General features: G+C 41.4%; 1 protein-coding gene across 2 annotated transcripts in view; it reads right to left on the bottom strand.

Annotated features, from left to right (window-relative positions):
• Positions 1–13,770, bottom strand: part of SMAD2 (SMAD family member 2) — a 55,606-nt gene that overhangs the window by 4,026 nt on the left and 37,810 nt on the right. For both annotated transcript variants that reach the window (XM_030467315.1, XM_030467316.1), the window contains 7 exons: positions 12,619–12,812; positions 11,711–11,845; positions 7,886–7,960; positions 6,555–6,608; positions 5,272–5,484; positions 3,448–3,585; positions 3,122–3,266 (listed from right to left, as the gene is read on the bottom strand). In XM_030467315.1, the coding sequence (XP_030323175.1) occupies positions 3,122–3,266; positions 3,448–3,585; positions 5,272–5,484; positions 6,555–6,608; positions 7,886–7,960; positions 11,711–11,845; positions 12,619–12,812 (954 nt within the window). The remainder of the gene's footprint in view (positions 1–3,121; positions 3,267–3,447; positions 3,586–5,271; positions 5,485–6,554; positions 6,609–7,885; positions 7,961–11,710; positions 11,846–12,618; positions 12,813–13,770) is intronic.

Below are 13,770 nucleotides of genomic sequence, written 5' to 3'. Positions count from 1 at the left end.
CCCCTGTCAACTCCCCTACAATGTGTTCCACAACACACTTCCTCCAAATTTTACTGTTCAACAGCTTTGCACTGCACTGGCAAAGTCAATAAAACAGTGACAATCACTTAGCAGCTGCCCCAGAGCTAAAGCTCAGCCTCCCACTTACAGATTTCCAGCTCTCTCCTATCACTGAGTTTTTCTTTGCCAGAATTCCCTCCACTGAACTTTCTTTAGAAGGTGATCCTACACCTGGAAAGTTGCTGGGCTAACACTTGACTTCTGAAGTTTTTACCACCCCTCTTCAATTCAAAGCCAACGTGTATTAAACAAAAAGCTACTCTGGCTGCCAAGCTTGTAGAATCTATCACCTTGCATGTGTATGCACTGAAATGAAAGAATGTTTTGGCTTTGCCAAAGGCTCTTCTATGAAAAACATTTCTGATATATTAAAGAAGTTTTAACAAGGATGATGGGTTTTAGAGTGCTTCCTGGTCTAGTTTGAACATTTAGATTACAATCACTGAAATTCAAGGTTGTGTTTGTGGGAGCAGCTGTAGCATAGCTTACAAGTTTTGTGTATCTATAATTTATTAGCACCACCTTCAACAGAAATTACTTCAGCATTCTGTCAGTAATCAGTTCCTGTGCTGTTGCCACTTCTCCAACCCTACAATCTCTGAAGGGTTTATGGACTGCTAACAACCAACAACATTCTCCTTCCTCAGAAAGAACCTGACAAAACCCCCTCCCTGCTGCTTTAACCCAGCACTTCCAACTCCATTCACTTCAAGTTGTCTCCCCATAATCTGACTGATTAAGCCTTTCTTCTCTTCTGATTTGAATGTTGTATTTAATTATGCCCAAGTGTAGACATAACTCCTCCTGAGCCAAATCCAACAGCTCTTTAAACTTCAGCCAGATTCTTTTTCTGTGCCCCTCTCACTAACAAAGAGGTACCAATTTATTCCATTACTCAAATTTCTCATTTCATCTAATTAGGCTGTTACAAAACTGCCTTCATTTAGCTGAGAAGCCTCCCCTCACTGACTGACACCACTATTTACATGTCTATACTTCAAGAGTAGACAAAAGGATCCAAACCCCAGGATTCACAGGGGAACCTCCACTCCATGACTCAATTTCAGGAATGAAATTTTAGATTTAAAGAAAAAAAAAAATTATCATTAGGTACTGCAATGGGTTATTGATACACCAGGCTTCACTCTTTCAGTGGAAAGTTTCTGGAGAAGTTAAAGGGATTTGTTTAAAACCACATCTCTAGCTTTCCAAACTAAGGGAAGCTTTAATATTGCTCAGTCCATTCTTTTTATTCTCTGATTCCCATATACAAACAGGCACTGTCCCTAACTATAGCTCTTATTTTGTGCTAACAGAAAATACAATTGCAATATATTCAGAAGCAGATAAGACTTCTTTTCAATCAAAAAACAGGTTTTAGTGGTTTTACTATGCAAACACAGCCATCTCACCCCTGCAAAGTTTTTTCACCAACTACAACTTCTAAAATATTTGCCATCCTTTAAAATGTGTATTTTCCAGCTGCTTTATCCTGCAGAACACAGTCCAAGTGTCTCCAATTCATTTCCATTGGGTACCATGAACTGCATCCCAAAGAACAACACAACCAACTCATTCTGCTCCTTCTAACACAGGACGAGGAGCAAAATGACTGCACAGCTTACAGTCAAAACATAAAATAATCTCATGGCACAAACTATCAAACTTCTAGATGGTGTCAGTGATTTCAGCACCATATTTAAGCCAACCATGTCCTGGGCTGCATCAGCAGAAGCACAGACAGAGGTCAAGGGAGGGGATTCTGCCCCTCTGCTCTGCTGAGACTCCCTCTGCAGTGCTGGGTCCAGTTCTGGAGTCCCCAAGATCAGAAGGACACAGAGCTCCTGGAAGGTGTCCAGAGGAGAGGCACTCAAATGCTCAGAGGGCTGAGCACCTCCCTGGGAAGCCAGGCTGAGGGATTGGGCTTGTTCAGCCTGGAGAAGAGGAGGCTCCCAGGTGAGCTCAGAGCAACCTTCCAATATCTGAAGGGGCTCCAAGAAAGCTGGGGGAGGGCTTTGGAGACGGGGGGGTAGGGAGAGGAGAAGGGAAATGGGTTAAAACTTGGAGAGAAAGGGGAGATTGAGGTTGGAGATGAGGAAGAAATTGTTGAATGTGAGGGTGCTGAGCCCCTGTGCCAGGTTTCCCAGAGAAGCTGTGGCTGCCCCATCCCTGGCAGTGTCTCAGGTCAGGTTGGATGGGGCTTGGAGCAACCTGGGCTGCTGGGAGGTGTCCCTGACCATGGAAAGGGCTTGGGAATGGATGAGCTTGAAGATTCCTTCCAACCCAAACCAGTCTGGGATTCTATGATAAGCAAGGAAGCAGGACCAAGGGAGGAACACAAACTTGAACAGCATTCCTTCCTCAGTAGCTGACTTCAAGGTGAGACTGAAATCAGTTACTGCTCTTTTAGAACCTTAATAGCTGAGGGGAAGAAGGAAGAAAATACAGGTTCAACTTGCAGACACCCAATCTGTAGTAGAGGTAAGAAGTCTGTACTTAAGGACAGAGTTCCGTAAGTCCAGAGGAGGCCCCAAAGATGCTCCAGGGGCTGGAGCAGCTCTGCTGTGAGGAGAGGCTGAGGGAGCTGGGATTGTTCAGCCTGGAGAAGAGAAGACTCCATGGGGACCTCAGAGCTGCCTTCCAGTTCCTGAAGGGAACCTCCAGGAAGGCTGCAGAGGGACTTTTCCCAAGAGTGTCCAGCCAGAGGAGAAGGGGAAATGGTTTGAAAGTGCAGGAGAAGAGGTTGAGGCTGGATCTGAGGAAGAAGTTCTTCAGCAGGAGGGTGCTGAGACTCTGGAAGAGATTGCCCAGAGAAGCTGTGGCTGCCCCCTCCCTGGAGGTGTTCAAGGCCAGGTTGGATGAGGCTTGGAGCATCCTTGTCTGGATGAGAGGTGTCCCTGGGCATGGCAGGGAGCTTGGAGGAGATGAGCTCTGAGCTCCCTTCCAGCCTCAGCCATCCTGTGATTCTATGACATACGGCTTTCAAGGCCAGGCAGAAATAGTATACAAGTGAAAGAAAAAAATATTAACACTTAAACTTAAAAGCAATGTTTTTTCTTACCTGTATTCAGCTCCCCAACCTTTAACAAAACTCATTCTTATGGTGCACATTCTAGTAAGCTGATAAACTGCTTCAAAACCCTGATTCACAGATTGAGCCAGAAGAGCAGCAAATTCTTGGTTATTAAAGATTTTTAGATTGCATCCTATAAAGGAAAAAAAAAAAAAAACAAAACAGGTCAAAAGGATACAACCAACAAAGTCTTGTGTTTGCTAGAGAGAAGCCCCAAACTATGAAAAGAAAAACCCTCAGAAGGCAACAAAAGTGTCATCCTGTGAACACGTTCAGTGGAAGTTTTTGCACAGGACCTTTGTGGGGCTACTAACCTGGTGGAATTTTGCAGACAGTTGCAGGATGCCAACCATATCTTTGATTACAGTTGGGGCTCTGCACAAAGATCGCGCTATCGCTTAGGCACTCAGCAAAAACTTCTCCCCCAATGTAGTAGAGACGTACTCCCCTACCTGCAGGCAAGGTTCAAGGGAACTCAATTATGATATGGACCCAAAAAGCTTAACAAACAAAGGAGGATTTTGTTTCAGAGAAGGCCAAGGTTTTGCTTGACAACAGAAACAAAAAAATCGGTTCTTTACAGGACCACACAGCTGGAGCAGGATACAATTAACCTGGGCTTTTTCTTACAATTAACCTTTTTTTTTCCACACAATTAACCTGCTTTTTTTTTTTTTCCTACCAACACACAATATTTGAAGGAGAAGCTGAATAATTTTTTTGGTCAAGAGCAAGAGAGAATTTTTTTGTCACCTAAAGGCTTGTAACCAAATCCAAGTCAGGAAGCAGCGGTGCTCCCTAGCAATTAATTTTCCACTTGAAATGCCAAATTGAAATACCAAAAACTGAAATCAAAACACCAGCTAATTAAAACTCCTGCTGCTATTAAGTGCTGGATGGGAAGTGACAAGAGGGCACCATGGCAAAAAAAGGAAAACACAAGTATACCACTTCAACATTCTCTGCTTACATTCGCCCACACGGTTTCACAACCCACTCCATGCCCCTTCTCTGCACTCCTGTGAAAAAAGAGCCAGGACTTCATTTGGGCTTATTTCAAAGAAATACCCTCAAGAAATCCTATCACTCACTTTTCTGATCATGTTCTCTCTACCTGAGGAGAAAAAAAAAAATAAATCTGTATGGTTTTTTGCAGCACAAGAGAAAAAAAATGTATAATTAAACTCCCAAAGCAAGCTGTTTATAATGAACATGTCCTTTTTAAAGGGCATAGTTCTTCTATGTTTCTTTTCCAAGAAAAACAAAGCTGCTCTATCAAAAAATTATTTTCTTGTAGTTTTGCCTTATCATTGACCATTTTGATAAGCTAGCACAGGCACAGCCTGGCTTTCTGCATGGCTAAAATTTTATAAGACAAGCATTTGGATTTGGCAGAGAGGGACTCAGAAGGTTTTACTCAAGAGGCTGAACTTTTAGTAAAAAAAAAAAAAAATCAAAGAAAATCTCATAAATGTTGCTAGGAAGCCTTAAAAAAAAAAATCAGCAGTTTAATGAACTTAAAGGCAAGATGCTGCATTGCAGAAAACAAATCTTCAGTAATTACCAAAAAAATCTTTATCATGTCAAAACAGTGTGTTATCTCCATAGCAGCTTTTCCCATTTCAGAAAAAAATTCAGGAAGTTTTACCAGTGTCCACTCTGCATGTTGTACACCAGAATAAACTAAGCAACATGTGAATATTGTGGCTTTAAAGCTTAAATTTTAATTGTGAGCAACTCTGAACACGAATGCTACACCCCCAGGGCTGAGTGGTCTGATGAGCCAAAAACTTTCCCCCTTGGGATGCTTTGGTGGATTGTCTTTTTCCACAAGGAAAAGCAGGAATCCCATCCTATTGAGGGGCTTCCTCCTGGACCTGGCAGCTGTGTGACTGCTGCTGCCACCCACTCTGTGACTACAGACTGAAGGAAGGATTCTTGTGGGCCTTTCCACTTCTGTCTTTAGCAAGAGAGACCAAGCTCCCCTTTACAAGTTGTTTTTTTGAGAGAGAGAATGGTTGATTGCACAAGGGTGAGAAGATCCCAGGAGACAGACCTGCCTGGATCATTCCAGATAATTCAATGGTTACACCAAAATGAAAACAGTGAGAAGGCAACAAGATTTTTTTTTTTTTTACCTATGTGTCTCCTGGTCATTTCCACTGTAGCATTTCTGTTTACATTGGAAAGCAGACCTAAACAAAACCGTTCTGAATTTGATGGATCTGTAAAGCCATCTACAGTCAGGGAAGGCTGGGAGGCATGGAAGGTTTCTCCCACTCTCTGGTTCAGTTCATAATATGCTATTGAACACCAAAATGCAGGCTCTGAATAAGTAACCGGTTGCAGGTCTGAAAAAAAAAATTTAAAAAGTTAAAAAACATGCTTAACACAGAACTATGCCAAAAAGAACTTTATCTGCCCTGCTCTGCTTCCCTTTCCACAAAAGTGGCAGTCTCCTCAAACTCCTCAAGTTCTATTTTGCTTGCTGTCATTTTTACCCAGCACAGTAAACAGAATGGAATTTAATATTCCACACAAGGGAAAGAGGAGGGGGAGAAGGGGTGATCTAATCCAGCCACATCTCATCTAGTTCAGTACTTGCATTTTGCTCAAAAAAGAAAAAAAAAATAAATATTAAGCTGATGTTAGTGTGAATGCCAGAAGCTGAGACATTCCTGTTGCCTTCCTAAAACTTGCAAACATTTTGGCAACGTTAAAGCAAAGATTAAACTATCAAACACTGAACCATACCAAGGCAAAAAATATTAATATGAAAATTATGTTTTCTTGTATGACACCATATGCTCCACTGTGTCCTAGCTCAAGGCAGCTCTGAGCTCCTTTTACTTAAAGCTCAGGATCTTCCCAGCTTTTCCTGTGCCACTTCCCCTTTTTTCACCTTACCCTAATCACTTGCTGAGTGTTCTGCACAGCATTTTCCTCTTACATTCTGTCACCATTCCCTAAACAAACCCGAGGGAATCTGATCTTCCTGAGGCATTTATACAGACAACACAGCAGTGGCACCTGATCAAAGCAGGTGGGCAACTCCTGTGGGAGTAGCTATGGGGTTGTGGTCACAGGTGAAAGAGTAAAAGAGCAGCAGAACACACTCAGGAGGGAGACAGCAAGTCTGAGGAGCACTGTGGATAGGCTACAGGCCTTTCAACTACTTGTTTTATAAAAGTTTTTCCTGCACACTCAATTATCTTCTTCTTCCTCTTTGCTAGAAGCTCAGTTACAGAAATACAGTAGTTGTTAAAAAAATTAACCCAGCCCTATCATGCTTATCATCAGGAAGCCAACCCAAGTCTCTAACACAGCTCTTAATTATTTTTTTTAAAGTGCATTTTCATTTTTAATGTAAAGAGGAGTCATCACACACACAAAGAAACAATCAGAACCATTTCCAGCTTACCCAGGCTATGATTGACTGGGGAAAGAGTACTAGGAGACAGCTCTGCTGGAGATCCTGTAGAAGCAATACAGATCGTTTCAGAGCAAATGAATTTTGTTATTTCAGATGGGTGGGTTATGACCATTATCTAGAGTTTTATATTTAAAAGCTTTGGAACAAGAAACTTCAGAAACCCTACAACAGTTTTCCAGCATGTCACATGTTTATTCTGAATTAGGATTACATTTTTATTTTCCAGACTCTTGGGGACCTACTCCTTTTCTCATAAAGACTCAATTAGCATCGCTGTGTGGCATTCAGCAGCTCTCACTTCATGCACACTCTGTGAATATCATTTTATTTATGCATTTCTCCAGTGAGACGGTAGTGACTTCTTCCCAAATTCAGTGAAAAAAAGCTAAGAAAAAGTGGACGAGATAATCAAGCTACTCCATCTCCACCCTCAAAGGAGAGGGTTTATCTCTAGAAAACTAGAAGCTGGATTTCCTCATTTGAGGAAATTATTTTTTTCCTGGAAGGAGGAAGGAAACAAACCTCAGATAAACATCAACACTCAAAACACAATTTGTGCTCTGGTAGGCAAAATGAAGTTGAGGCTTTGCACAGACCATGATTGCTGATGTCAGCCTTTTTTCAATTAAAGTACCTGTTGTTACAGAGTGGGGAAAATATTGCAGTTCTTCAAGAAACTGGTCCAGTTGATTCCAATTAACTGGAAAAGGTTGCTAACATTAGCTGACCAAACACACCCTGCAGTCTGCCCGCACATAGCAGGAGGTTCTTACCCAGCACTTTAACTGGGCTTTGTCCAAGCTGAAGGACAACCAGATTATCTAGCAACCCTTTCAACAACAAGGTACAAATGTTTCATGTTTCTCCTACTCTTACAGTAAAGCCTGCCGTAGGAGAAGTAATTTGAAACATGGGAAGCGTGATAAATCAGGACACAGGTTCTCAAATAAAGCCTTTCTGTAAGTTGTTTAGGCTAAACAGACATCCTGCTTCAGAAGGTAAAGTCAGGGGTAAGTTAAAAACACAGTGAGCTACAAAAAAAATATATATATATCTATTTTAAGTTTTTCTGATGAAGTCTTAGACCTGTATGCTTTTGTTATGAAACAAATGAAACGTACTTCACATGGTACAGAATGTTTTCAAAGCATTCCCTGAGCAAAAACAAAACCCATTTTGTTCACAAAGTGGTATTTTAAACTGCAAACACCAGGCTGAACAGAGGGCTGCTGCTATCATCCTTCACACTGCATCCAGCCACTATAGGGATCACAGCTAGGTACCCCAGGTCTTAAAAACAATGAAAAATAAATTGTTACCTGTATCCATGCTTTGGTTCAACTGCTGGTCACTCGTTTCTCCATCTTCACTGATGTATCCTGGAGGTGGTGTTTCTGTCAAATAAAATTAAAAAAAAAAAAAAAAAAAAAAAAAAAAAAAAAAAAAAAAAAAGAGACAAGAAAATCCACCTGCTGGTTCAGTGACTGGGGATGTTTCTAAGGTTTTGCATTAGGGGGTTTTGTACTCAGGTATTCAAGAGCTTCATTTAATAGCTGAATACTCAACTGGACTGTCATTTTGCTGTCCTTTTTGCCTTCCAGTAGGACAATCAACCCCATTACCTGCCTTATTGCCTATTGAAAATACATGATTTCTTGTATGCCAGTCAACTGCTCAAAAATGTTTTATAATTAACAGATAATCCTTGTTTGTTCCATTTAATACAAGACACTTAAACCACAATGAGTAATAATTTTGCAATTGTGATCAACAGCTTTCACATTCAGTAGAATTACAAATGAAAAGAAAAAAACCCCATCTGGTGACTTCTACCAAAAAAAAAGAAAATAAATAAAATGTGAGCTGTCTTTATGTAGTATAACCATCAGATCAGACACCCTCCCACGCCTTATAGAAGTTGGAAGATTTAAAGGTTATTTTTCATTTCCACTCTTCAATACCCATCAGTTGATTTCACTCACTAATGATAATTATTATCTTACTAGTTATGCTGCATAAGCTGTATTATCATCATCATTGTTATTACTGCAAACTTCTATCAAAATGATCATCTATTCTTTTAACTAGCTTTATTTAAAGGAGTTTCAGAGCCCACAGTAAACTCAGTACCAAGTCTGAAGAGTTCTGATACCAGAAGCTGTGTCTAATTCCTCAGAAATAGCTTCAAAACCCAAGAGAGTTTTGGTTGCTCCTTTTCTCCAGTCAAAATGTACTTTGTAATCCAGATAATGAGTTAACCAACTGCCTCTCAGGAAATAATTTTCTTTGAACTGGGCAAATGTCTCTTCCTATATATTACAGGCAAAACCTGGATTTCTTCAGTGAAAGTGTTTGAAGCTATCTCAACAATCAAGTTAGAATTCTCCAAGGCATCTAAGAGATTAAACACATTTAATTACATCACTACCAAACAGCAGAAATTGAAAGATAAAGCCTTCTGCTTAAGAATTAAAATCAAATTACATCAAAAATTGTGGCTGAAGTTGACAGCAATGTATTAAGATCAGAGGGGAGTCAGAGAGAGGAAACCAGAACCTGGGATATGATTCTGTAAAACTAGATTAAGCCAGTTGCCTAAATGAAAATGAACTGAAAGAACTGTATCTCTGGCTCATTCTGCAAAAGTAGCCTGCTAAATATAGAGGTGACAAAACTCAAGTGAGAATTTTTAAGAAAGATTAAGGGAAATCTTTTGCCAGCAAGAAGTACAACGATAAAAAAAAAATTAAAAAAATCACTTTGTTTTGAATGTTTTTATAGGATTCATAAAGTGGACTCCACCCATCTCCAAATCATTCCTCACAGTTAAGCCCAGAGCCATGTTAAGAGGTCAACAGCCCTCTCCAATCCAACCCACACCTCCTGTGTTTCCAGTTGCTAATCCTGGCTCTTTGGCACGGATCATTTTCCGGATCTTCTCCCTGTCTGAACTGAGGAGATTTCCTCCACCTAATACTATTAATACTGCTTTAGAGTCAGAGGTTGAGCACTACCACAGCTGGAAAGGAACACTCAAAAGAGTGACATTAAAATTTTTTAGCAGAGCTTGAATGCTGCCAGGATTCATAGAATCATAGAATCATAGAATGGGCTGGGTTGGAAGGGAGCTCAGAGCTCATCAAGTCCAACCCTTGATCCACTCCCCCCGTGGTTCCCAGCCCATGGCACTGAGTGCCACATCCAGGCTCTTTGGAAAGATCTCCAGACACGGAGAATCCACTACTTCCCTGGGCAGCCCATTCCAATGCTTGATCACCCTCTCCAGAAAGAAATTCTTTCTCAGCTCCAACCTAAACCTCCCCTGGCACAACTTGAGACCCTTTGTGCCCTCTTGTCTTGCTGAGAGTTGCCTGGGAAAAGAGCCCAACCCCCCCCTGGCTCCAACCTCCTTTCAGGGAGTTGCAGAGAGTGATGAGGTCTCCCCTGAGCCTCCTCTTCTCCAGCCTCAACACCCCCAGCTCCCTCAGCCCTTCCTTCCTCCCAGGAATTCTGCTGGATCCCTTCCCAGCCTCCTTGCTCTTCTCTGCACCTGCTCCAGCACCTCAATCTCCTTCCTGAGCTGAGGGGCCCAGAACTGGACACAGGACTTAAGCTGTGGCCTCACCAGCGTTGAGTAGAGGGGCAAAATTTTTTGGACATTTGCAGAATGTTTTGGACAATGCAGCTCAGCACATCTGTGACTGGAAAGGGAGCATCCAAAGCTCACCCTGCACCTTCACAACCACCATCTTCCCAGCTGAAGTGAAGCTTCCCAGTGGTACCAAATAAGTAATGAGAGGCCTTTGCAGCCCAAAACCAGCAGAGCTGTCAGCCTGGCTTACTGCTAAAGGAAAGAGCTCTCTGAAGCAAGACACATATGACAGAACCTAGCTAAGTGTTCAAGATGAAGTGAGCAAGGTCAAATAAAATAAGATGTCATGATATCAACACAACAGGAGGGTGTCAGTGACAAAAGGAAGGGGGGTAAGGTGTGGTTAGCTGCATAAACACTGGAGAATCAGGTGAACACTCACAATCACCTTGAACAAACTTCCTGGAAATGACTACCTGGAGTTGCTTTCATTCCTTTCCACAGCACTGAGATTTTCAAATGGGGGTTTTTCCAGTAAGCTGTTTGCAAATGCTACCAAAAGCCCTCAGGTAGAGTCAAAAAAGTATAGGGCAAAAAAAGCAATCACCAACTTCCATCTAGCACCTTAACTTGCTCTTTAAAGATCTGCTGTCCCTGTGTGCCAACAAATTGAATTGATGAGATCAAATTCATTGACATTTTGTTGGTGCCATTTTAATTCTTGCTCACATCCTGTTTAAGACATGGAGACAATTTGGGCATTGTACATATCAGGGTTTCAAGGAAGTCCTCTTATTCTTGATGAGAGTCCAGATCTGCATTTTTCAGCTTGTTTAGAACATAGCTGCATGAAAGATTTACAAGAAAACTTCAGCTTTGCCTGGTTTTTACACTCCAGGCAACTTCCTGAAGAGACAGGAAAGAGGAAGCTGGGGCAGGAAACAAAGGTCACTTATTTTATGTTTCCATAAGGGTACAGCCTTTCAGGTGCACCATAGCAGACTACTCTTAGTATTTGTTTTGGGGTAGGAATGAAGCAAAGAGGAGGAACAATCCTTTAAGAGTTCAATATTGTTTGGCTGGTAATTCATAGTAGAAAGACAAAAACACACACAACAGTGACAAATACCCAAAGCAGACCTTGATAAATTGTGAACTACAGATGAAAACACTCCAAGTCACTGTTTTGCAACTTAAGTTTCCTCCACATGCTACAGGTGGTGAGATGAGGTGGCAGTTTACTACTCAATTTCCAATACGCAGCATTTGGCAACCCCTATACATTTGTAAAATGGGCTTAAAGCATAAGGTAAAGGTCTGCTTTGTACTCACTAACATTCTGAATCTTAAATAAGCTACTACTGAAACCAAGTGAGCTATTGTGAAGCCACAGCAATATGGTCTCACACAGCCTGGTGTTGTGTAAACAGCAGTGTTAAGGTATTTCCACTGGAATGGATAGATGAAATGAATTATATCTGACTTATAGGTGCATCTGCCACCTTCAGTAGAATGGTAAATGCATTGTATGCAGAGGGAGTTGAGGAAATACCTGGTATGTAATTGCTCTGTGGTTCAATTCCAGCTGGAAAGTTAGTGTTTTCAGGAATGGAATGGGTATAGTCGTCGAGAGGCGGAAGCTCCGTGAGGATCTCGGTGTGCCGCGGCACGAGGACTGGAGGCAACACTGGAAAAAGCCAGATTCAAACCATCAGTAAGACCCTCAAAACCCAGCCTTCTGTGAGCTAAAAGGAAAACACAAATCAAAAATTCTAGTAGTTAATTAATTAACTCTTAGTTAACTAATTAACAATTAACAATTCTGATATCTAGTGATTTCTTCCGATGTTTTAGAATTTTCTGATTCTCCGTAATGCTGGAAGAATACTGGATGTAAACAGCTTCCTGAGGTGCCTCTTCAGTACGACTATTCCACAGCAGCAAAGGTAAGTCATTTCTGTTTCTTTTTCAGCCCAGATTGTAGCCAGCCAGCTGGAAAGTGCTGGCAGTACTGCAAGTAGTTATCAGGGGTATTCAACACATCCAAAACATTTTTTCAGTAACTTCAGGAAATCACAGAACTGTCAGAGTTGGAAGGGGCCTCTAGAGATCTTGGAATCCAACCCTCCCACTACAGCAGGATCACCCAGAGCACATTACCCATGGCTGCATCCAGGTGGGTTTTGAGTAACTCCCGAGTAGGGGACTCCACATCCTCCCTGGCAGCCTGTGCCAGTGCACCCTCATAGCAAAAAAGGTTTTATGTTTCAACAGAACATGAAATAGAACTCATTATTAAAACCTTTCAGGGGACGGTATTCTGAAAAGCTGTACCTCTCAGAATCTTGTGCAAGAGAAAGCATCACCTTTCTCTTTTTTTTTTTTTTCTTCATTCAAAACATGACGCAGAGCAACTAAGTACAGATGCTGGGAGAGAAAGGTCAGAAGAAGTCTTCCTACCTGGTGTCTCCACTCTCTGGTAGTGGTAAGGGTTTACACATACTTCATCCTTTTTAAGATTAAAAGCATATTCACAGTTTTCAATGGCTTTAAGTTCATGGTGACTGTGAAGGTCTGGCCAGCGCCACAAGCGGCAGTAAATAACGTGGGGTAATCCTTTACGGTGAGAGACCTGCAGGCGGCCATCAAGAGATCTGGAGGGGAAAAATGGGAAAAATGTTTACATGCTGCGTCTCCTGACCACTCAAGCAACAGTGTACAACTCAAGGGACGGGTGGTTAATTTATTATTTTCAGAGTTCAGTGGATTGACACCGCAAGCAGAGTTAAAAAAGGCTTCAAATGTGCTAAAAACGCCGGAATCAAGCAGTGTCTTAACTTAGTTCTGAGCTGCTCAAATTATTGCCAGTGAATTTAGAGTTCATTAAAAGCCACTTTACCTCCAACCAAGCATTTAGGATGATTGCTTCGTATACTTTTTTTTTTTTTAAAAGCAGAAGACAGTTGTTAAAAAAAAAAAAAAACAGAAAACAAAATCACACTTAACAGCCCCTTTCGCTGCTAAACCTCAAGGCTTTGCTGTGGCATGGATGCTTTATGGCTTTAAGCATAAGAATTCCCACAGGGCTGCAAATAAGCCTCTAAGCAGTCAGCTGCCCAAGTGATCCACATGGCAGTATAAGTGTAATGCAAGAAGCATGAATGCACATCTCGTGAGGGCTGCAGAGGTTTTTTTATCTTCTCGGCTTCATCTGCCTCGCTACCCGCTGAAAACGTTTTGCTGGTTTTAAGACAGGCTGCATATGCTTACAAAAATGCAGATGTTTATGGCTGTTATGGGAGATGGGAGACAAACCTCAATAGACAAATTAAGCAATGTGACATGAAAAAAAAAAAAAGGCAAAAAAAAAAAAGGCCCTGTGTTAAAATTTGCCCACTGTTAACTACTGAAGAATTTACAAACAATTCTCGAGTAGCTCTTATCTGAGCCAATTAGCAAGACTTAACTGAAAGCTTGTGGCATACAAAGCAGTTTAAACACTTTGTAAGATTAGGTCTCAAGAATTAAGTTTCCCAACTTTGTTAATATAAATACCAAATCACATTAGAGCTTGCATTTAACAAGTCATCCCATTCTTTCAATAGCACTGGC

Source organism: Calypte anna, chromosome Z (genome assembly GCF_003957555.1).
Source record: "Calypte anna isolate BGI_N300 chromosome Z, bCalAnn1_v1.p, whole genome shotgun sequence".
Classification (NCBI taxonomy): Eukaryota; Metazoa; Chordata; class Aves; order Apodiformes; family Trochilidae; genus Calypte; species Calypte anna.
Note: the sequence above shows the minus strand (reverse complement) of the source record. Positions and strands in the feature narration are given on the sequence as shown.